The sequence below is a fragment of the Schistocerca piceifrons genome, chromosome 5, assembly GCF_021461385.2.
Source record: "Schistocerca piceifrons isolate TAMUIC-IGC-003096 chromosome 5, iqSchPice1.1, whole genome shotgun sequence".
In the NCBI taxonomy this organism is placed as follows: Eukaryota; Metazoa; Arthropoda; class Insecta; order Orthoptera; family Acrididae; genus Schistocerca; species Schistocerca piceifrons.
The window spans coordinates 335,524,538-335,548,646 of record NC_060142.1 but is presented as its reverse complement, the minus strand read 5'-3'; the positions used below and the strand labels follow the sequence as shown (position 1 = coordinate 335,548,646).

The 24,109-nt window shown below is 36.8% G+C and overlaps 1 protein-coding gene across 1 annotated transcript in view; it reads right to left on the bottom strand.

Annotated features, from left to right (window-relative positions):
• Positions 1–7,887: 7,887 nt before the first annotated feature.
• LOC124798485 (farnesyl pyrophosphate synthase-like) overlaps positions 7,888–24,109 on the bottom strand; it is a 65,305-nt gene continuing 49,083 nt past the window's right edge. Inside the window, exons 7-8 of the mRNA XM_047261923.1 lie at positions 22,951–23,085; positions 7,888–8,231 (exon numbers count right to left, since the gene is read on the bottom strand). Of these exons, the coding sequence (XP_047117879.1) occupies positions 8,031–8,231; positions 22,951–23,085 (336 nt within the window). The 3' untranslated portion in view covers positions 7,888–8,030. The remainder of the gene's footprint in view (positions 8,232–22,950; positions 23,086–24,109) is intronic.

The window sequence follows — 24,109 nt, the reverse complement described above, 5'->3', positions numbered from 1 at the left end:
TTAGATGAAGGTTGGAAAGCACATTTCACATCATATCTCCACAAAGCCTTATTGGAAATGCTCCTTGTGTAAGGCAGAAAGTCTGTAGACATTGGTGTAATCTCAGTATTATCATCACTCACTTGTTGCACAGTTGGTCAATAGCGCAACACATGTCTGATCTGTCTTAGATTTTATCCATTCTGATGAAAGGTGACCTCAAGATAGGTTAACTCAGCTGACAAACTCTCAGGGCCTTAAATGGTGTGGGTCCTTCGAACGAAGGTATGAAGTACCCTATCACAAGGACCTGGATGATCACTACTATCAGGCTGTCGATACAAGTCGGTGAGAGTGTGCTTTCTATAAACACCATGTTTCAACATATTATCAACCTTCCTCCTGACCAACACACCAAAGAAGGGAAGGCAATCAGCCGTATAGAATTCTGGTGTTCTAGAAATTCATTCTTATTCTAACTGCCATGAGACCAAACAACAAAAGTATCATCTAAATATCTGAAAAATATGCAGGTTTCAAAGCTGCTGACTCCAAAACATGATCCCCAAAGTCTTTCTATAAACAAATTTGCAATAATAGGCGACGAAGGGCTCCCCATCACAACTCCATCTGTCAGCTCATAATGCTGGTCATTGAATAAAAAGTAAGTGGAAGTCAACACCTGTCAAAATAGGTTCATTAATTCAACACCAAACCTAACCTCACAGAGGCCATAAGGAGAATTTAATGCCACAATGGCTTTAGAAACCTCATCCAAAAAAAGGAAAATAAGATCACATAGATCAATCTTAGAGAAATACTGACTTCCTACAAATTTTGAAAATAATTCACCAGGACACAGAAGGCAGAAGGGGGTGTAACTGAGCATTTGCCATGTTTCTTAAGGCCTCTTACGGACATAATGCACCACCAGGCTGCAGTGACTAAAAGTCTGCCATAAAAAATCTGGGACAACACTTAATTCCTCTAAGCAATCCAGTTCTACTTTTAAGTGCATCCTGTAAGGCTGAAGATACCAGCTGGACTTTGAAAAATTTCAGTACTGCCAACACTTAATGCAATGTGGGTGAAAACAAGGGAGCATATTGGAGATACAAAGAATCCACCTCTACACATGGGATGGCTTTATGAATTACTTGGATCGAGTGTTGCATGGGAAACCCAAATGCCGTATACTTATTGAGGCCAAAAATATTTTCCACTAATGGGTCTGCCACTATAATGAAAGGAAGGGTTCTGGTTACCTGCTTACATGTTGCTTCCAGAAGTATCCGGCCTTATATCAGAATCTCATGAGTGTGTGGCCCAATGTAGTGTTACTGATTTTAATGGAGGAGACCCCAATCAGAGATACATAGGCTGATTAATAGATACCTGATTATATGCATTTGCATATCTAGCTCCTTTTCACTGGTTATTGCATATTTTAACAAAAAGCTAGTGACGATGCATATTTTCACTCTATGTTTACAATATTTTAAAAATTTAGACAGGCTGTCTCCAGCTCGATCTAGTTTTGATGTCTCTCAGACTGACCACATGCAGTCGCTAACGAAGAGGCCACCGCCTAGCGAAATCATTACTGAAGAGGAACAGCAACAGGCAGACAGTCAATAACTCCTGCGCCCGAGCCCCCAGTTAACCCCTCCGCTGTCATACTGTACGCGTCAGCAATAATTAAACTATGCAAGGTTTTAATCGCACATCGATTGTTTCAGTTTAGCTTTCTATTTACTTACAAGTTGAACATGTTTAAGACATGTAGTGTGTAATGTGTTGTGTGCCATTCCACCCAAGAAAAGAAAAGTTATTTTGTGGATAGTTGAACATCCTGGAACATTTATGTACGACGGAATTGCTTTATATTGTCGAGTTTGCAAGAAAAACGTTTTGTGAAAAAAAAATAAATAAATAAATAAAAAAAAGAGACCAACATGTCAAGACAAGTCTTCATACCACAGGAATGCAGGAGAAAGGACCACAACAACAACTTCTGACAACAGTAATTGTATTAGCAGGGATTTGTTCAAAGGTAACCAAAAAAGTTCGTTTAACATGGATCTATGTGAAGCATTCATTGCAAGCAATATTCCTCTTCACAAACTAACAAACCCTATCCTCAAAGGCTTCCTGTGCAAATATTGCTGAAATCAAAATATACCAGAATATATAGTGAATCAACATCATGTAAAAATTACATACGGACAACTTATGTAAATGTTCTGGAAGAAATACGCAATGAACTCAAGTACAGCATTATTTGGATTTCAGTTAACGAAACTATAGACACTTGTGGCCATTACATTGCAAATTTAATTGCTGGTGCTTTAAAAAAAAAGAGCCTTCTTCCTATTTAGCGGCTTGCAAAGAACTTGAAAAAGTAAATCATTCTACAATTGCCACATTTGTGAATGAGGGTATTAGAAAAATATTTCCAGAATCTTCTGCAGATGCTGCTCCCTATATGATCAAAGCAGGAAAAGCCCTCTGAGTATTTTATCCCAATTTGATTCATGATGTGCTTTGCTCATGGAGAACATCGCCTAGCTCAAGAAGTACATTCCATCAATTTGATTCGTGATGTGCTTTGCTCATGGAGTACATCGCCTTGCTGAAGAAGTACATTCCATGTTTGCGACTGTAAATATACTGATTTCATTCATAAAGAAAGTGTTTCTAAAGGGACTCCTGCTCTCATCAAGGAAAAAAAAAAGCTACCAAATGTGTCTTTACCTCCCGAACCAGTGGTAACTCATTGGGGTACATGGGTCAAAGCTGTGTTGTTATACAATGAACATTTCAAGGCCATTATAGGGGTAGTAAACGACTTCAATAGTGCAAAGGCTTTGGCAGTTTGCCAGTGCAAGGAAGCGTTTAATGATTCAGGTATTAAAAATGACATTGCTGTTATTCTAACTCATTTTTACCATATTCCTGCAAGTAATGAAAAGCTTGAAACTCAAGGTTTGGCACTGAATGAATCTATTCAGTTAATGAATAAAATTATTCTAGTGAACTCTTCATTGCCGGAGGTATTCCCAAGAAAACTTAGAAAACATTTTAAACAATAATCCAGGCTTTCAACCCTTGTATCTAATTGATAGTTTTATAAATGGGACAGGTGAACTTTTACCAAGTGCCAACATAGCGCCCAAATTCAGTTACAGTCCAGTTATCTCAGTTGATGTAGAACGATCCTTTTCTGCTTACAAAAATGTTTTGAGTGATTGAATGCACAATCTTACTACCAAACATTTGGAACAGTTCTTCGTCATTCATGTTTACAGTATTAAAAAAATGTAAAATAAATTGTAAATGATACTTTGGTCCAATGGCATTAATTAAAAAGTAATGCTGTTCAAAAGATTTCAAGATTGTATGTTGTTTTTAAACAAAATATTATGGAGATTTTGAACGTGTCCTTTTGCGTGCAATATATCTCGAAGCTCGTCCTGTACATATTGATTGTTTCGCTGTGACTCACTTGCATTGCATCTGCTTGTTACCGACAACAATAGCAAAGAAGGAACAATTCTTGAAACGCAGTATGTGCTCCCATTTTGTGAATTTTTAGAAAATAATCCCAGAAAGCTGCCTTTCCTAACCTCTACTAGAAAGTATTCAGATTTTTTTTTTTTTTCGTTCTTTGATCTTCATATTTCAACACTTGTTGAGCATTTTTAAGCATTTTTAATGCATACTTGCATGCATATTTTAAGGTTTTTATGATGCATATAATCCTGTCTCTACTGATTAATAACCGAGACTGAGGCCCTTGTATGAAAAAGGAATAAAATCTGAATACCATGAACCATTGCTGACAGTGTGATGTGGTTTGGAGCTACCCATGCATCTCTGATGTCCTTTATTTGCACCAGTGCAACTGATTGCTGACACCTCAGTCAACTCTGACAAACGTGCTGTAAGACCTTAGGGGAAACACTGTTCACAGACATCATTATAATATGGGCACAATGTCTAGCATAGAAAGAAAAACAATCAGAACAGCTAGGCAGTGTATGAAAGTTTTGCCGAGACCAAGTTGCAAAAACTGTGATGGTGCGGAGTTTGGGGCTTGACAAATCAAGTAGGGTCCACTTGATTCCCACCTAGGCTGTGTCACATCCTTTCATCAGACAAACTATGTCATGCCACATGTGCTGATGATTAAGATGACACTTCTGTCATGTCATAACCTGTAAAAAAGGTAACTTGAGCTGCTTGAAAATCTTAGAAGCCCTGGCAATACACAAAACTTCAGCTAAAGGAGGATATTATTGTCTTAACGCTCGAGCATACACATCACTGTCCAGTGCTGATCTGATTGTTACATCACGTATTAATGATTCTGCATATAATTTCCCACAAGAACAGGTAAATTTGCATTTTTTACTCCCTCCCTCCAGATCCATAATCTACAATGCTTAACTATCCGATGTTGTCATACCATATTGGAAGAACTCTAATCAGCAGCCATCACATGCTTTTTAAATTGCAAAATGTTCACATAAATGCAAGTGAATGTATGTTGGGGCAGCACTGATGGTTCAGATAAAGAGGTCAATTTTTGCACAACATGACAGAGCTCACTGTCTCTCTGGGCACTTAATTTCACTTGACTGGAAATGATGTGCTAAATGCTTTTCGTACACTTCCCAGTCCTCATATGTTTCACTGAATGGCTGGAAAGCCACAATTGCCAGAAGCAACTGAAAACATGCTGGACCTGTCAAGATTCTGTAAAAGCTTGTGTTCCTGACCCAGAGCTCAAAAACCTGCTTGTCCATCTCGATTGTAACACTCACCAAACTGGCGTGGTAAGTGCCTTTCTTGCGCCGGTTGGGTTTTAGTTCCAAACAATCTTTGTCACCACTCGTCTGCTTCTTTAACAACATAGGTTTTACTGAGTGCCAATTAATTACAAATAAATTGCAGAATATAATAGATCCTGACTCTTCTTGAACTAAACAGAAAGAAAAGACTTTTGGAGGTCAATACCTCTTGTCTATTAAAGTACTCTGATGATTTACTGAAAAACATTAGTGCTGAAGAATAATAAGTTTCTCTCACTGGTAACCACTCTCCCAGTGCATACACATGCCTCAGTTCACTTATGGAAGGGATGGCATGCGGCCAAATGGAGAACGAAGACAGCATCATTTTAGGGAAATAGACATATCCATGTGCAAACCAAACATCGACGGTGGGGAATAACGAAGTCCAAATCAACATACAGAAAATGGACGAGTAGCACAAGGTCTTCGTAAATTCATCCACCAGAGACCATGTACCACACATCAGTGAGCAGAGACAAGTGAGTCTGTTACAGTCCATTTGAGCCCTTATACCTCCCGCTCTTGCTTACCCACGTAACCTGGTACGGGCAGATGTAACCTTGTGTGCAGCACCTAGTAACCTTGCCAGATGTATGCGTGACCATGTCGATTGATTTATCAATACATCCTGCATGATTATAAGAAAAACATTGTCCTGACACATAAAAACAAAAAGCAGAAATGGCAAACATCTCCAAAAATCATGTTACTAGACTAGCCAAAGATCTGAAACAAAAACATTTCACCAGAAACATGCAGTAAACCAGAAACAAAGCCCAGTTCTACTAAAAAGCAATTTTTACTAACAGTGTAGCCAGTGGAGAAGTAGTAAAAGCTATCAAGGAACTTATAAATATTATTCTGGAATTATGCACTGGAGTACATGCTATGTGAAATGTGGTAAGTTGGGGTGGCATGACTCAACTCTTACTTTTATTCAATACTTGAAATAAAGAATTTACAAAACTTCACACAGACTACAATCAGTTGTCATTATAGTGGCAAAGTCAAGATCTATTTAATAACGATTGTTTTCAAATTAAGCCAGTTTTGCAATCCTTCTCCTGACATTCTTCTTTATGGCTATTGAGAGTAAGAAAATGATTTTCTGCTTTATCACAAAAACATGAATTCATATCAATACAAACTTGACATGTTCAGTACTAGGAAGCATATTAAAAACAAACTGTGTAACCTATATACAGGGTGTTCGGAAATTCCCGTAACATATTTCTAGGAAATGTAGAGGGATGTGAGTAACCATTATTTTGAATTGGAACCTATGTCCGGAAACATAGTTTCTGTACTACAACCATGTTGGTAATGCGACCACTTTTACAAGTAATTGATTAGGCATGATCCAATACATCACTTGTGTCACAATTCCACTCAATAGGCAAAGAGATTGCTCATGTACTCACTGATGAGTTCTCTTCAACATGCTGCAGTACGGTCTCCTCCAATTCATATGTGCAGCATCTCCTTGGAGCACCACAGTCATGCCTGCTGATGGTGAAGTTACCCTTTCTTGAAGCTGTTGCGTACTTGTGGCAAAAAGGGTATGCAATAGAGTCAGACATAATGAAGAATGATCTCAATAAAGGTGACAAGCAGCTCTTCCATTACCTTGAGCTTCGCCATTCAGAAGGATCATGTCAGTGTATTCTGCCAAAGTGTACTTATCCATGTTGCTCTAGCACTAACAGACATGTGAATGAGGCTCAAACAGAGTCAGAGAGGTCAAATGACATCAGCCGATCTGATGTAACCACCCCCCACCATGACTAACCTGTTGCATACCTATGTAGCAAACATGTTTTCAAATGGCTGTAGCACAGAAATAGTATGTTTCTGGACATGGGTTCCTATTCAAAATATTATGTACTCACTCCCCTCTACAAGTTCTAGAAGTTTGTAATGGTGATCTCCAACACACTGTATAGTTTTGTACTATTCAATTTTCAAAATGTGTGATCACCTTGTCATAGGTATCTTTTGTTTGCCTCAATTTTATTTACTGATTTCTCTATTGCCCATGTTTGTGGAACACTGTAATACCTCCAGTGATTCATAGTGAATGAATGCCACCAGAAGAATAAAAGCACAGGAGATTCCATACGATTTTGTCAGTATTGGTGGAATGTAGCAATGGTATGTGAACACGACTACATAATGTTACACAACCATATAACATATCTTTCTCATATAATGAACTATCTGACTATCAAGCGTTACACAGATATGTATTTATTTATTCTGATCTTCAATTACTCCATCTCCTGCTCCTCCTCCTCCTCCTCCTCCTCCTCCCCTCTGTCTGTCAAACTACTACTTCCCCTTCTCTCTCCAAGTTATCACCCTAACCTTAATAGGAAGCTGCTGGTTCTTATGTCCACAGTATTTGTTTCCTAATAGTACATAATAAGTGTAATAAATTTGGTTGAAATTGATCCTGGGTTTGTGAGAAGCCTTTCTACCCACGGCTTTGCCCACATATGCACATTTCACATGTATCTGTATTGAAAGTTCATTTTCAAACAGCTCAATGTTGATGCCACCATATCTCCATAACAATGAGTCTTACAATAATATAATTATACATCCAGTGTTATAGGTGGATCCTGTCTACAAAATGTGTTGTGAATAAAGTTACTAGTAAAGAAGTAACAAACTAAAATGTCATGCTTCATGTGGCAGTTTTACTGCATGAACAGCGAAGATGTAGTAAGTGATAAACTTTTTTCCTTTCATCATTTTGTGGGGGTTGCCAGTGAGAAAAAGTTTCATAAAGGTTTGAAACTGTGTGTAAAATTTGTTGCAAGTCACTAAGTGTTCTCATACTCAAATATTGGACAGATACAGTCTGGCTATTTGTGCTACTTTTCCACTCCCACATGCACCCTTTGGCAGGCAGGAGGTTCTTACTCCTACAGCGATTATTTCTAGACAGTATGTGATGTGTGTGGCAAGTTTGGTTGAAATCGGTCCAGTGGTTTAGGAGGAAATGCAGTACCAATATATATACATTCATTTTTATAGTATGTACGGATATATAGATTCTTTATTTCACTTGTACATCATGTCAGTAACAAGCTGATAAAAACACTCAAATGATAACATCTTTAGACACAAAGGAACAAGCACGAAATAAGCTGTATTTATACGTAAAAAAAATAATCTTTCCGTCTAATACAGTTAACTTCCGCGTCTGTAGATCTTTTTCAGAAAACTTATGAACAAATGATGTGGCAACCCATGTGAAAGCTGCTGAATATTTCTATGAATGAAATTATATGTTTGTTCTTCATACTCAGCAAAGACAGACTTAAGCTTTAGCTGGTCATAAAGCTCTTTTATCACAGCAATTTTTTCTTCGTCATCTGTAGCATAACATTCCTGAAACAAGAATATACATGTTTAGTTCTTTTATTGTATAAACTGTTTTATCATTTACCTGACATTTGTAAGCAGTGTTTCAAACACTAAAATAATGTGAAGAATCTCTTGCATTATAATCTCTGGCTACTGCTTCCAATGACTACCGCTACCATATCTATAAACAGGTTCTTCATAGCCCATTTTCAGATATTGCTGTGGACTGTGCAGCAAAGATTATAACTTATTTAAGGGAAAAAAGACAATAATCCAACAGCCAAGATAAGAATAACATCTTGGGTATGGCCAATACACAAAAAATCAATTACTATTTTACCTTAAAAAATTCCAGCATACTCCATAAAAATTTCATTTTCCTTAAAAAGAAATTACTCAGTGGCTCCTACTACACGCGAGTGCTCAACAGCTCCTCAAATTTTAGAGTTGGCAGAATATCAACATGAAGAGACATTTATTTATTTATTATTTCATACTAATCCTACATGTATAGAAAATATACAAGGATATTGGACACGGTTAAGTCTTTACAACATAAAATACAGTTTGTATTGCATTCCTAGGGACTAGATATTTAAGTAATTTAGCAAATAATCATATATACAATAAACATTAGAGTAGACATACAAAGTAGAATATTTAGTTGTTTGGTTTCTAGGTACTCTGTCAGACTGTAAAAGAATGCTCAATTAAATATGCCTTTACTTTAGCCTTTTTTACTTACTGATTTAATATGGTTAGGCATATTATTGTAAATTTTTATACCGATATGCAGAGTGCCTTTTTGGCACAGTGATGTTCTCACCTGCTTCATATTAAGATCAGATTTTTTTGTCTTGTATTGTATGCATGCATATAGTCATTTTTTAATAAGCTATTTGGGTGTCTATTAATATATTGTTTTATGAAAACTGACTTTCACAGATAAAAATGCAAGGAAGAGGGAGAATTGAAATTTTTTTTTTTTAACATGGGTCTGCATTATTTCCTATTGCTTACCCATTCAATAATTCTTAATATTCTCTTTTGTATCCTGAAAAGTTTAATATTTGTTGTTGCATTGCCCCAGAAGATTATGCTATACTTAATTAGAGAATGCACATGGGAGGAGTATACTACTAACAGGCTGGTGGCTGGTTTTGCTGCAACAACCTTTTAAGATCCTCATCATGTAGCACACCCCTACCTCACAGAGTCCCAGAAATTTTGTGCTGTCAGCATCTTCAAGAACTCAGTCCCTTAGTTCTATTTGCATATTTGGGTGGTCTTCTCTTTGTTTATAACTAGCTCGTTGCAGCTGAACCACTGTTCTATGCCGTTCATTGTTTAGATAGCAGAGTTTTTTAGTTTTTCTTCTGTTTTCCCATTAATAACGAAGGTTGCATCGTCTGCAAATTGGAGGGTTGTTTGACAATACTTGTTGTATATAAATTCATTGGCATAGTGGAGAAACAGAATGGGCCCTAATACTGATCCTTGAGGGACATTGTATTCCACATTTTCATATCCTGAATAGTAGCAGCTGTTTTTGTTATGGTCAGTATATTGCACTTCAACCACCTGTTTGTGTCCACATAGGTACGTCCTGAGCCACTCACTGGATATATCTCTAATTCCTAATTGGTCAAGCTTCTGCAGTAAGGCAGCTTTGGATAAATCAAGACACATTGTCTGTCACAAGCTCACTCTTGTCCAGTTTAGTATGGATTTCATTAACAAGTTCAAATATTGCACTCTCAGTTTAATATCCTTTCCTGAAACTATGCTGTGAGGGAGAGAGAATTTTATGCTTATTTAGAAAATCAGACAAGCTCTTATAAAATATTTTTTCTAAAATTTTTGAAAATACAGGCAGTAGGCCTATTGGCCTATAATTTGAAACGTCTTCTGGATTTCCTTTTTTGAGCAGTGGTTTCAGTTTTGCTATTTTTAAGCATGAAGGGAAGGTTCCTGATGCCAGTGAGCTGTTGCACAAGTGTGTGAAGTGTTCAGCTACGGCAAGACAGCATTTTTTAATAATCGCATCTATTCCACATGAGTACCCTGTTTTCAGAGTTTTTATAACTGATAATATTTCTTCTGTATTTGACCAATGATGCAGACACATTTCTTATGCTATTGGATGATGGAGGTGGTATTTTGTTGTGTTCTTCCACCTTACTTTCTAACTGTTCACTTATGTTTGCAAAATACTTAAAGTCTCAGCAATTTTTGATGGGCAAGAAATAATTTGTCCTTCATAACTTAAGTTTAAGCTTTGCTTATCTTTTGAGATTTCCTGAAAATCAGTATTAAAATCTCCACATATGATCACTGTTTCATTGAAGTTTTTTATAGTACCGGTATTTAAAGCTGCTTCTAGTTGATGACAGAAATCATTTAAGTTCCCATCAGGGCTCCTATACACACAGATGATTTAATTTTAATGTGGCTAGTTCAAACTGCAGATACTTCAAAAACTCTCTCTTCAGCTAATAGTTCAATGGGTTTTATGTCACAATAGTCACTACCAGTTTTAACAGATATACATGACCCTCCATGAATAGATGTAGCTCTAGAGAATGATGATGAAAGATTGAAGTCTGCATGTTTTGTGACTGACATTGCATCTTTAGGTAGCCAGTGTTCAGTTACACACACTACAGAAGCGTCTTTTTTAACTCATCAGTAAGTAAAATTTCAAGTTCACTTAATTTGTTTTGCAATGATTGGACATTTTGGTGAATCAGCATGAAATTACAAGATTTTTTAGACTTTGGCATATTTAATTGATTGTTTAGCTTTATCTTGTCAATAAAACATTGTTCAGGTGTACTGGAAGTACTGTTTTCCTTTGCTCTACTACTCTTATTCTTCTATTATCACCTGCTGCATAATTTTCTTCTGTATTTGGCTCCCCTGTTACTTGTTCAGCTGCTTCAGTTGTTGATTCTGCTGCTGATGTTACTGTTGATTTTGCTGCTGGTGTTAGAGCTGGGTCAGCAATTGATACAGCTGTTACTGCATTCACTGTTGTTCCTGTGACTGAAAATTGGGGGGGGGGGGGGGGACCTTGTTTCTTCTTTTATTGCTGTTGATGTTAGTGACTAGAGCTCTTGTTGGCATTGCTTCCTTTCAATATTTGGAGGGAGGCGGGGGGCAGACCATGTGACTTTGCTTTTGAGTGTTTGATGCCTCTTGTTGATAGTTTCTATTATTTTTTTGACAAACAGTTTTTCCCTGTGTTGTTAATGTGCAATCCATGTAATGTATGAAATCTGCGCCCAATACCACTAACATTTACGAGTTGTACATTTCTGAAATGTTTGCAAAGGAATGAAATTTGTTGGTAGGCATTGATTATTTCTTTATTTATGCATGACCGAGATGATAAGTCATGCCAATGTGGGATGTTCAGCACTAAAACATTTGTGTGTGTCAACTGTCCTAAGCACCTTTTTAGTTCTCATTTTGATATGAGAGTTTAGTTTTTGTATACATCATTTGACCTACCAAATAGCACAAAAAAATAAGTCAGCAACTTCTGTTGATCGTACATGCTTTCAAACTTCTGACATAAAAGCACCAGGCTTTATATAAGCGATTGTTTGTACACTGGATTTGACCGTTCAGAAGGTGAGCAAATCCATGACCATGACTGTCTGCCATAACAATTACTTTTTTTCGTTCAGGTTTCTTTGCATGTTTAGAAGGGCTGCCAGCGTTCCAGCCAAAACATTTGGTATCAGTGCTGAACAAACACTTGATATTTAAGTCACGCAAGTGTTCAAATCTTTCAGACTCTCTTCCTTCCATAATAGTAACCGAGTTGTTAAGCATTCTTTTGGATGTATCACTCCGCGTGTTTGTAGTTTCATCAGCTTGAAAGTGAGTTTTATCACATGGACAATGTTTCTTATCTTGCACAGCTGACTGCACACTGAATCTGCTTGTGAATACGATATTAGGTTCATTTAACAAGTTTTGCTGAGAATGTGGCACTCTGATTTTCACTTTGCCTGGAATTTCAAGGTTACTGTGAGGCAAGTTTGCGGTCAGTTCACACTTTTCAGATGTAAGTTTTTTTAGTTCGCTCATTAGTACATTAATGGTTAGTTGCAGACTCCTTATACAATCATTTATCTTTCTGATTTCATCACTACAATTTGCATGCACACACTGTTTTTATAGGTATAATTTCCACATTTTTTCATAGCAAAACTATGTATATTAACACTAGCTGCCATCTTGATACCACTTGATGTACATTGGATATTGTCAGGGATGTGACTTCATAAAACCACACTTGTTTGACTACAAATAAAAGACAAGTCACTGAGTACCACAGGCTTTCGTATAATGCTCTTGGTAAAGTGATACGTTGCCTGATGTCTACCCCACCAACAAACAATTATCACCACAGTGAAAGCATTTATTATTAGCTAATTTCTTTAGAAGTGTAAACTGTTTGGACATTTATTATTGTCTGTGCATGTAAATTGGGAAGGATGGGCACCGTGCATCTCCAAGGTGGGACGACAAAGATGGAAGTTTTCTAAGCATTGTAGCAACTGCTGGCTTGGCAGCTATACTGTGCTATGACATCCCAGCTCAGAGAAGTATGGTGCCCCAGCAAATAAAGGTGCCTTCTTGACAAGGGTGCTGACATCACAGAGGACACAAGACAATGTTATCTTGCATACAACATTGTAACTGAAGACTCACTATAACGGCATTGAGCAGAAGAGCTTTTTGTTATTTGGTAGACTGTTGGGACTTGATAACAGTTTACAAATTCCAGAATAAGATAGGTTGCAATGGTGACAAAGTCCATATCAAGAAGAACTACACGGTGTGTCTGAACAGTATTTCAAGTGGCAGCAATTCAAAGTTTAATAGTAACATCAATCGCAATCTGAACACACGCACTATTTGAGACATAAGGGAGCGCGTCATTGTGATGCTCCAAGTGCAGAATCTAAAATACTTTTGTGCCAGAAAATCAACAAAATCTGTATAAGAAGAATATATTAAATACTAATCAAGTACAAATTAACAATTATTGGAGGAAGACTTCATTGACAAATATTGCTATTATCCTTAGCAACTTGGGCAATAGCTGAAATATTACGACGAAGTAGAAGAATTTGTGTGTCACTGAATAACTTATAAATAAGTGACAATAATGGCACCATCTGCCACTCTCCAACCTCCAGTAACACAGTTTGCCCAGCATAGCAATCCAGCTTCTCATCAGCACTGCGACACGATGAGCTACACAAGAAATTTTGGTGAGCAGTATTAAAACCAACTTCAATTTTTTTCCTTTTTTGTGATCTGTTTAGTGCGGCAAATCAGGTGTTTTAATTACCAAAATCATTTTTATAACATTCCACTGGATATGCACAGACAGTCACTGGCAAGAGAAGATGAGTACTACACCGAGTACTTTGTAAATGTTTGCTGTGTTCACCCAGTGTATGGTGCAACTTACAGAAGATTTATTTGAAACCTTTAGAGAACAAGTACCTGCTGAATTAAAGGCCGTTATCACAAGTGTAAAGGCCCAAGATGAAGATTTGATCACTAAGTTACATACAAGTATAGAAAAATTTAGTATCGATCAAGTGCGCGGAGACGAAGGCAAGTGGATAGTGAATACAGGAGGATTTTAAGAACAAAGCAAGTGTTGCAAGGATAACTCTCTTTGAAGCTGGTGTTCGGCAGAAGGATCCAGACAACACGTGTTGTGAAGGAGCAATTGAAATTAAGAGCATGTTGTGCTCTGAAGTGTGTTGTGCCGCTGGATGGCGAACAATCCTCCTGGCCACAGTCTGGCAGTGGCCATTCATTCAGGTAGACAGCTATTTGGTGGTCATGTGCGTATAAAATGGCGAGCAGAAATTGCAGCTGAGCTGGTGTACAACATTACTGCTTTCACATGCAGCCCTACCTCTTACAGAGTTGAACAAGCCTGTGATGGGACTGGTGCAGGAATTGCTGCATGGGTATAAGATCTTCCACAGGGATATGAACCTTGTGGCAAAGGTTTGGGAAAGGGTGTTTTATGAGTGATCCAGGATTTGTAGTTGGCTCTTGGGAGTGGTGTGAGGATTTGGGATGTGTGATGATATGGCATGGGAATCCATCAGTGGACTAGGTTCAGAGCATATTGCCTGAATTTGGAGGGCTTAGTGAGACCTTCAGCATAGTGGGATCAGGGGAATTCTTGTCAATGCTGTTGCGCTGTCCATGGGTCCAGACATGATACAGACAGAGTGAGAAGTAAAGATAGTTTAGTAGGAAGCAAATGTTGAGGTTGGGATGATGGTTTATGAATGTTGTAAGGTTTGACTAGGATGTTATGAGGTTACAAGGGTGGTGTATGGCAAAGGTGGGCAGTGGGGATAGGATATGAGGAAGTGTGGATCTCATTTCAGGGTTTGATTCAAGCAACTCACAGCTTTGGTGGAGCAGAGTATTGAGGCATTCAAGATCTGAACAGTCAAAGGGGACAATAGGGGTGCTACTGAGTTTTTTGGAAATGGCAACTGCATTAGTGTGGGTGTGAGATGATACTGTCCAGTGAATGAGATCTGTGGGATAATTGTGGGAGAGGCAAACTTGTGAGACAATGTTGGTGTAGGTGTTGAGATATTCAGTGGTGCAGCAGATACATTTTGTATGGATGCCTAACCTGTTGGGAAGGGACAGTTTGATGTGGAAGGGTTGGTTTTATATGGACTGAGATGTGGATGTGAGCGTCAGTAATGCGAAGTTTGTAATGAAATTGGGCATTGCCTTACAATCAATTTTTAGTAAACCACACAATACACCACCATAATGAACAACTTGATACACTTATATGTTGTTGTTGTTGTCCTCAGTCCAACATCTGGTTTGATGCAGCTTTCCATGCTACTCTAACCTGTGCTAGTCTCTTCATCTCTGAGTAACTACTGCAACCTACATCCTTCTGAATCTGCTTAGTGTATACATTTACCCTCCAATATCAAATTGGTGATCCCTTGATGCCTCAGAATGTGTCCTACCAACTGATCCCTTCTACTCAAGTTGTGCCACAAATTCCTCTTCTCCCCAATTCTATTCAGTACCTCTTCATTAGTTATGTGATCTACTATTCTACTCCTATAATATTCAGCATTCTTCTGTAGAACCACATCAAAAGCTTCTATTCTCTACTTGTCTACACTGTTTGTTGTCCATGTTTCACTTTCATATACAAATACTTTCAGAAAAGACTTCCTGGCACTTAAATCTGTACTCGATGTTAAACTTCTCTTCTTAAGAAACGCTTTTCTTTCCATTGCCAGTCTGCATTTTATATTCTCTCTACTTCGACCATCATCTGTTATTTTGCTCCCCAAATAGCAAAACTCTTCTATTAGTTTAAGTGTCTTATTTCCTAATCTAATTCTGTCAGCATTACCTGATTTAATTTGACTTCATTCCATTAACCTTGTTTTGCTTTTGTTGATGTTCATCTTATACCCTCATTTCAAGACACTGTTCAACTGTTTTTCCAAGTTCTCTGCAGTCTCTGATAGAATTACAATGTCATCAGCATATCTTGATATTTTTATTTCTCCTCCCTGGATTACAATTCCTACTCCAAATGTTTCTTTTTTTTCCTTTACTGCTTGCTCAATACACATTTTGAATAACATCAGAGATAGGCCACAACCCTGTCTCACTCCCTTCTCCATCACCGCTTTCCTTTCATGCCCTTTGACTCTTGTAACTGCCATCTGGTTTCTGTAAAAATTGTAAATAGCCTTTAGCTCCCTATATTTGACCCTGCCTCCTTCAGAATTTGAAAGATAGTATTTCAGTCAACATTGTCAAAAGCTTTCTCTAATTCTACAAATACTAGAAACATAGGTTTGCCTTTCCTTAACATCTCCTATAAGGTAAGTCGTAGGGTCAGTATTGCTTCACGTGTTCTATATTTCTACAGAATCCAAACTGATCTTCCCACGAGGTCAGCTTCTACCAGTTTTTCCATTCATCTATAAAGAATTTGTTTAGTGTTTTGCAACTGTGAATTATTAAACTGATAGTTTGGTAATTTTCACACCTGTCACCACCTGCTTTCTTTGGAATTTGAATTATTATATTCTTCTTGAAGTCTGAGGGTATTTCACCTGTCTCTTCCATCTTGCTCACCAGATGGAAGAGTTTTGTCAGGGCTGGCTCTCCCAAGGCTATCAGTAATTCTAACGGAATGTTGTCTACTCCCGGATCCTTTTTTTGACTTAGATCTTTAAGTGCTCTGTCAATTCTCCACACAGTATTAATCTCCCATCTCATCTTCATCTACGTCCTCTTCCATTTCCATAATATTGCCCTCAAGTATATCGCCCTTGTACAGACGCTCCATATACTACTCCTACCTTTCGGCTATCCCTTCTGTGCTTAGGATTCGTTTACCATCTGATCTCTTGATATTCATACAGGTGGTTCTCTTTCTCCAAAGGTCTCTCTAATTTTCCTGTAGGTGGCTTCTATCTGAGCCCTAGTGATATATGCTTCTACATCCTTACATTTGTCCTCTCGCCATTCCCGGTAAGCCATTTTCACTTTCTGTTGATCTTATTTTTGAGATGTTTGTATTCCTTTTCGCCTGCTTCATTTAATGCATTTTTACATTTTCTCTCATATATTAAATTCGATATCTCTTCCGTTACCGAAGGATTTCTACTAGCCCTCGTCTTCTTACTTACTTGATCCTCTGCTGTCTTCAATATTTCATCTCTCAAAGCCACAAATTCTTCTTCTACTGTATTCCTTTCCCCTGTTCTTTTCAATCATTTCCTAATGCTTCCTTTGAAACTCTCTACAAACTCTGGTTCTTTCAATTTATTCAGGTCCCATTTCCTTAAATTCCCAACTTTTTGCAATTTCTTCAGTTTTAATCTACAGTTCACAACCAATAAATTGTGGTCAGAGTCCACATCTCTCCCTGGAAATGTCTTACTGTTTAAAACCTGGTTCCTAAATCTCTAGCTTACCGTTACATAATCAATCTGAAACCTTCCGGTGTCTCCAGGTCTCTTCCACGTATACAACCTTCTTTCATGACTCTTAAACCAAGTGTTAGCTCATGATTATGTAATGCTCTGTGCAAAATTCTACTAGGCAGGCTCCTCTTTCATTCCTTACCCCCAATCCATATTCACTACTACTTTTGCTTTTCTTCCTTTTCCTACTATCTAATTCCAGTTCCCCGTGACTATTAAATTTTCGTCTCCCTTAAAGGTCTGAATAATTTATTTATCTCATCAAACATTTCTTCAATCTCTTCACCATCTGCAGAGTTAGTCGGCACATAAACTTGTGGTAGGTGTGGGCTTGTTTCTATCTTGGCTACAATGATGCATTCACAATGCTGTTCGCAGTAGCTTATCCGCATTCCTATTTTTTTTTTTTTAATTAATTATTAAACCTACTCCTGCATTACCGCTATTGGATTTTTTATTTATCACCCTGTATTCACCTGACCAGTAGTCCTGTTCCTCCTGCCACTGAACTTCACTAATTCCTACTATACCTAACTTTAACCTATCCATTTTCCTTTTTAAATTTTCTAACCTACCTGCCCGATCCAAGGATCTGACATTCCATGCTCCAATTCTTAGAATGCCAAGTTTGTTTCTCCTGTTGATGACGTCATCCTGAGTAGTCCCCACCCAGAGATCCGAATGGGAGTCTATTTTACCTCCGGAATATTTTACCCAAGAGGACGGCATCATCATTTAACCCTACAGTAAAGCTGTATGCCCTTGGGAAAAATTACAGCTGTACTTTTCCCTTGCTTTCAGCTGTTAACACTACCAGCACAGCAATGCTGTTTTGGTTGAGGTTACAAGGCCAGTTCAATCAATCATCCTGACTTGCCCTTACAACTACTGAAAAAGCTGCTGCTCCTCTTCAGGAACCACACATTTGTCTGGTATTTCAACAGTTGCCCCTCTGTTGCCATTGCACCTACAATACGGCTATCTGTATCAGTGAGGCAAGCAAGCCTCCCTACAAATGGCAAGGTCCATGGTTCCATGAGGAGAGTACAATTTATCAGGTCTTTGTTTTGTTACTTACTAGTAGCAAGCCATTTATATTAATTACACATATGTATCAATACAAAATGCATCTGCCTTTAAATAATGTTAACTCAAGAATATTTTGTATAAATTGCAGTTTGGGAAATTTCTTTATTATAATACATTATTAATTAACATCACTATATCACTGATAATTAGAACTTTTGTATATGATAATATGAAAAACAGTGACAAGTGAAATCCTTTTCTCATTAAAATATTGGAATTGAGACCACTGAAATCAAAGATATGTGCACAATTGTTAATATCAAACAAGATTTTAAAAAATGAGTTAAAGAAGTCTAAAACTTAACATAAATAGATTATGTTAATGCTGCAAATTTAATTCAAAATTCTATAAAAAAATCACTTTTTGAAAAAACTGTCAATGACTTTAGAGTAAATTTTGCACATGCTCTTTGCTATAAAGCTTTGTGGCACAGCAGTAATTGTATGTGAGTGTGTGTTGTATGAATGCATTGAAAAAGTACTGTGTATAAACAGTATTAAGATGATGTGAAATTAACAAAAGAATGAATAAAATTTATGGAAGAACTAATTTAAATGGCTGTGACAAATTAATTTATGAATTATATATGGAACTACTCCATACCTAGAAAAATCCTCTTTTTGCAAAAAGCAATCCCCAAAAAACAACTATGCCAACAATGAGAATGACAAACAGTGGACAATCAGCACAAGGCAAGTAGAAGAAATATTTACTTTATAAGAAGGTGGCTTTCAAAATATATTTTCTAATTTTTCCACTTTTTCATCTCAAAGTATGAGAATGCTGAAGGCAACCAAATAACATAGGCAATTAGTGAGATTTGGTAACTAATAATAATACAATTATTTTCAAGCAGCAATAATAAGAGGGTATTGGATCAGAGCAAGGGTAAATAAATGAAATGTATTCTAATTAAATGAGTATGTTGCATGAATCACGACAGTTTAACATGTACTGAAACACACATGAAAACAACAAAGGATTAAACATGCAACACTGATGACTCTAACCACAAACTGTGACATGTGAAGATAAGTACCACAGATATAAAATCATTAAATAGTGTAGTACTCTTTTTTTTTAAATGCAAAAAGTGAATTGATAACCACGACAGAAACAGAACCAGAGGAAGAGAAAGTCATACCTTCCGGACTTGGGGGATATAGACACCACTATTAAACAAGAGGAAGAAATGGCCGACAGACCAAAAGAATTTAGATTCAGTAAAGATGTCTGTGATGATATGTCAGTTTATGTTACACAGCAGAGGACAAGTGATCCAGTTGATAACTGGATAACTACAGAACAATTTCAAACTTTTCAACAATCAATTACTGAAAGTAAAGAACAGACTACTGTCACCCTTGAACAGTCTACAAGGGAAAAAATAAAAATACTGTAAAACGAAATTTGTTGTCTTGGGTAAGGGCTGAAAAAGTTATGAGTACAAGTGGTACAGAGGAAAATGGTTTAAGCAGAATCTAGACTGATCAATGAAATCAGACTTAATAATAGAAAAATAGGCAGTAAACAGACATGAAAGTAAAGTTAATGTTAAGAATATTCTTGCTAAAACCAAAAATGTAGTCAAGAATGTGAACTGAGTCTAATATTGTTAATAATATTGAAAACTTGTGTGTTTGATGTAGTTAGGACATATGAGAATGTAGTTAACTTCTGTAATGATTAAGTAGGCATTGTTGATGTTAGAAGTGATGTAGATGATGCAGAATTGGGTATAAACTATGCTCTTGCCATAAAGAAGAGTTTCGTGTGAGGAAAGCGAAAATGTGGTATATGAATTTTCAGAAGCAGACAAGTTTTTGAGACTGAACACAGGAAATTATTAAAAACCTGTTATATGTAGAGAATCAATCTGGCAAAGATTATCCAAATTTTGTAAACAATTGCAACTTCACTGACAGGAGAAGCACTCAAATGTATTTTGAAAACAGTTTAAACTTAATAGAAAAGAACTCAATGCACACATAGCAAACAACAATAATTTATATGAAATAATTTATATGAATCTTCCTGGCAGTTTTAATCTGCCAGGAAGTTTCATATCAGCGCACACTCCACTGCAGAGTGAAAATCTCATTCTGGAAACATCCCCCAGGCTGTGGCTAAGCCATGTCTCCGCAATATCCTTTCTTTCAGGAGTGCTAGTTCTGCAAGGTTCGCAGGAGAGCTTCTGTAAAGATTGGAAGGTAGGAGACGAGGTACTGGCAGAAGTAAAGCTGTGAGGACGGGGCGTGAGTCGTGCTTGGGTAGCTCAGTCGGTAGAGCACTTGCCCGCGAAAGGCAAAGGTCCAGAGTTCGAGTCTCGGTCCGGCACACAGTTTTAATCTGCCAGGATGAAGTAATACTTGTTGGAAAATCCTTCAGCATTATATTTAACTTTGTATAATACAAATTGTCTTTTGAGTCTTTATAGAAATAGTACATTTTCTTACATTATGAATGATTTTTGCACTTGACTTCGTGATATGATCTGTAGATAATAATAGTGTATTTAACTTTTAACACACATTGATTTTCTGCTTAATATGCTATATTTGCTCAACAATCTATAAAAGTTCTATTTCAATCCCAATTATCTTATGATGTTCAATGTGGAAATCTACATCGCATATATCTGAGCACTAATGAGAAAAATTATTTGATGATGATACCTTCTGTAGTGTAGGTTCAGTAATCAAAAGCCTGTTATACATGAGAATATGTTATACAAGAGAATATGTGAGCTGATGTATTCTAGTATGTGAAATACATGACACAAATGAATTGTGGTATGTAATGGATGCCATATATGCTTGGAGTGTGAAAGAAAATGAACCTTAGAGCGAGGAATCTTAACCAAAGATAGAAAGCCCTATCTCTTTGGCAAAAAGCAAGAACCCTCATGTCTCCACCAGAGATAATTGAAAAAATGTAAAGTTCTTTGTAGCCTTCTCTAGCTCTATTACATCAATGTAATGTCACGAAATGTAAATTCAGGATACTTTAATTTTATTTGTTATTTACAGTTTACGCATAATATTTAACATCAGAAGATAATATTGGTCATACACAGTTACTGGTTTCAAAATAGACTCATTTTCAAAAAAAAAATTCTTATGCGGAAATTACTTTTTCCATAAACATCATATTATACTCAAGAATGAACATTGGGCAGTTTCATTATGATGATGTCAGAATTTTGCTCATATGCTGTGCGAGGGTTATTGTGATTAAACTGGGTAGCACTTCATTTCATTTTTTGTAAATGACATAATACACCACTTTCATTAACACAAGACACTAATACTGCAAGTATGATTTATTGGGGATATGTTATATGTTACTTATTGCTAGCAATTCACTTAAAATAAGCATACATATGAATCAAATGCAATACTTTTGTGAATGATGCCTGCATCTAAATTATGTTGATTCAAGAACATTTCATACACCTTGTTATTTCTGTATATATTTAGTTCTTATGGAAATTTTCTTTATTATATTTGCAACTAATATTACTGCTTATTGAAATAACTGTAAATGGTACCCCAAAGATAAGTGACATAAGTGAAATTTTTTTCCATTGAAATGTTGGCACTGGGACTACTGACATCAGAGATACAATTGTTAATAATGAACATAATAAAACATTTCTATTTTGGTGGCTCTTGGAAAATTTATATCTGTACTTTGAATATGAACTATAAATGACAGTTAAATACTTATTTTTTTACACACAAACTAAAAGTTTATAGTTCTGGAATACAGAAGCATAATATACAATGAAAAGTTACATTGGTATTTAAAATTTAATTTTATGATTTCTTCCACCATCTGAATAAAAAAGGTGATTGGGGTTAACAAAGAGGCTAAATTTTTGCCAAAGGATTTTGAGAAGCTTGTAGTTCAGTTTTCCTGCAGTTTTTGTACTATCCCAGATTTATTATTATCTGTATATCTACACAAGTAACATTAAATAATCAGTATTCATCCATGATCTCATTGTTAAATGACACTTTATGTTAGCTGCCAGCACATGATAACTACACTCCAAGGTACATTTATAGATCTTTCCATTCAAACTAAATTACATTCCTTGCCAGTGGAGACCTCCGGCTTCAACCATACGGCATACCGCAAAGCTCACTGTAACGTCCACAGTATTTTTTCTAAGCACAGCAGTAATAGCTTCGTTGCTTTGCATACTTGTTTTACACTTTGCTTCTACTCACAAAGTGGTTATTCATACGTTAGAATCTCTCAAATTTGTTTTTTACACTCTAAATTGATCTCATTTAGCCTGAGGAAACCAGTGATTACACTGCAAACACTGAAGTTAAGGGAGTTAATGTGAATCTTTATCTCTACAATTAGAGGAAATTTTCCTCTACCTAACACAGTTGTTCTACCTCAGCTTATTTATTTACTGGAATAGTACTCAAGTGCAACATGTATACAGCAGTATAGTGATTTCAAACAGTATTCCAGGGATATATTTCACATTTCTGTACACTATACTGATGAATTTGACTGAATGGCAATCATATATAAATAAGAAGCACTAAATATATAAATATGGCAAGGTTTCAATACGATTAAAGCATCTTACCTTAAACACTATTTGCTGTTGATGGTTTGCTCGTTGCAGAGCTGTCACAGCCAGCCATGAGCATTTTCCTGTGGCAATATCACTTCCAACCTTTCCAGTAACATCAGAATCACCAAAACAATCCAAATAGTCATCCTAAAGAGGGAGAAAGAATTTGTTTGAACATTGACTTGTTTTTATATTAACATTGACTTGTTTTTATATTAACATAAGAGGATCTAAACTCCATTCCTCATGCTTCCAAATTTAGTGTCACAACATTAATCACAGAAACAACCAATTAGAAAGACAGGAAGAAGGGAGAAAACCCAGAGATATCTATAGCAGTGGTGGCTAAGGATACAAAGAGCAAAACTGAAAACTTTAAGTTCTGGAATTATGCAACTAGCTTGGAGCTCATGGTTAGACAAAACTACGTACACTGCTCACTCCAAAGACTGGTACTGAGGAGATCCCTGCCAAGATGCAAAAGCAGAGTTCATATTTTATGAAAGATATTATATGCTTATATTAAATAGTCATTCCACAGATCCTATATGACGTGAAGATGTGAAAAACAAAATAAAATAAAAATCATTTTCAAATAAACAAATACAATAATTGTCATAAACATGTATATGGACACATTCTCAAGTTCATAAACTAATTGCTAGACTATCTGATATGCTAGCATTGCCTGGAGTCCCTGAGCTCCAGATACATAATGCTCTACTTATTGGAGAAAAACTGCATCACTTCAATAACAATGACTAAAATGTGTATATAAAAACAAATATGATGTGACTTACCATACGAAAGCGCTGGCAGGTCAATAGGCACACAAACAAACACAAACACACACACAAAATTCAAGCTTTCGCAACCAACGGTTGCTTCGTCAGGAAAGAGGGAAGGAGAGGGAAAGATGAAAGGATGTGGGTTTTAAGGGAGAGGGTAAGGAGTCATTCGAATCCTGGGAGCGGAAAGACTTACCTTAGGAGGAAAAAGGGACAGGTATACACTCGCGCGCGCACGCGCGCACACACACACACACACACACACACACACACACACACACACACAAGCAGACATTTGTAAAGGCAAAGAGTTTGGGCAGAGATGTCAGTCGAGGCGGAAGTACAGAGGCAAAGATGTTGTTGAAAGACAGGTGAGGTATGAG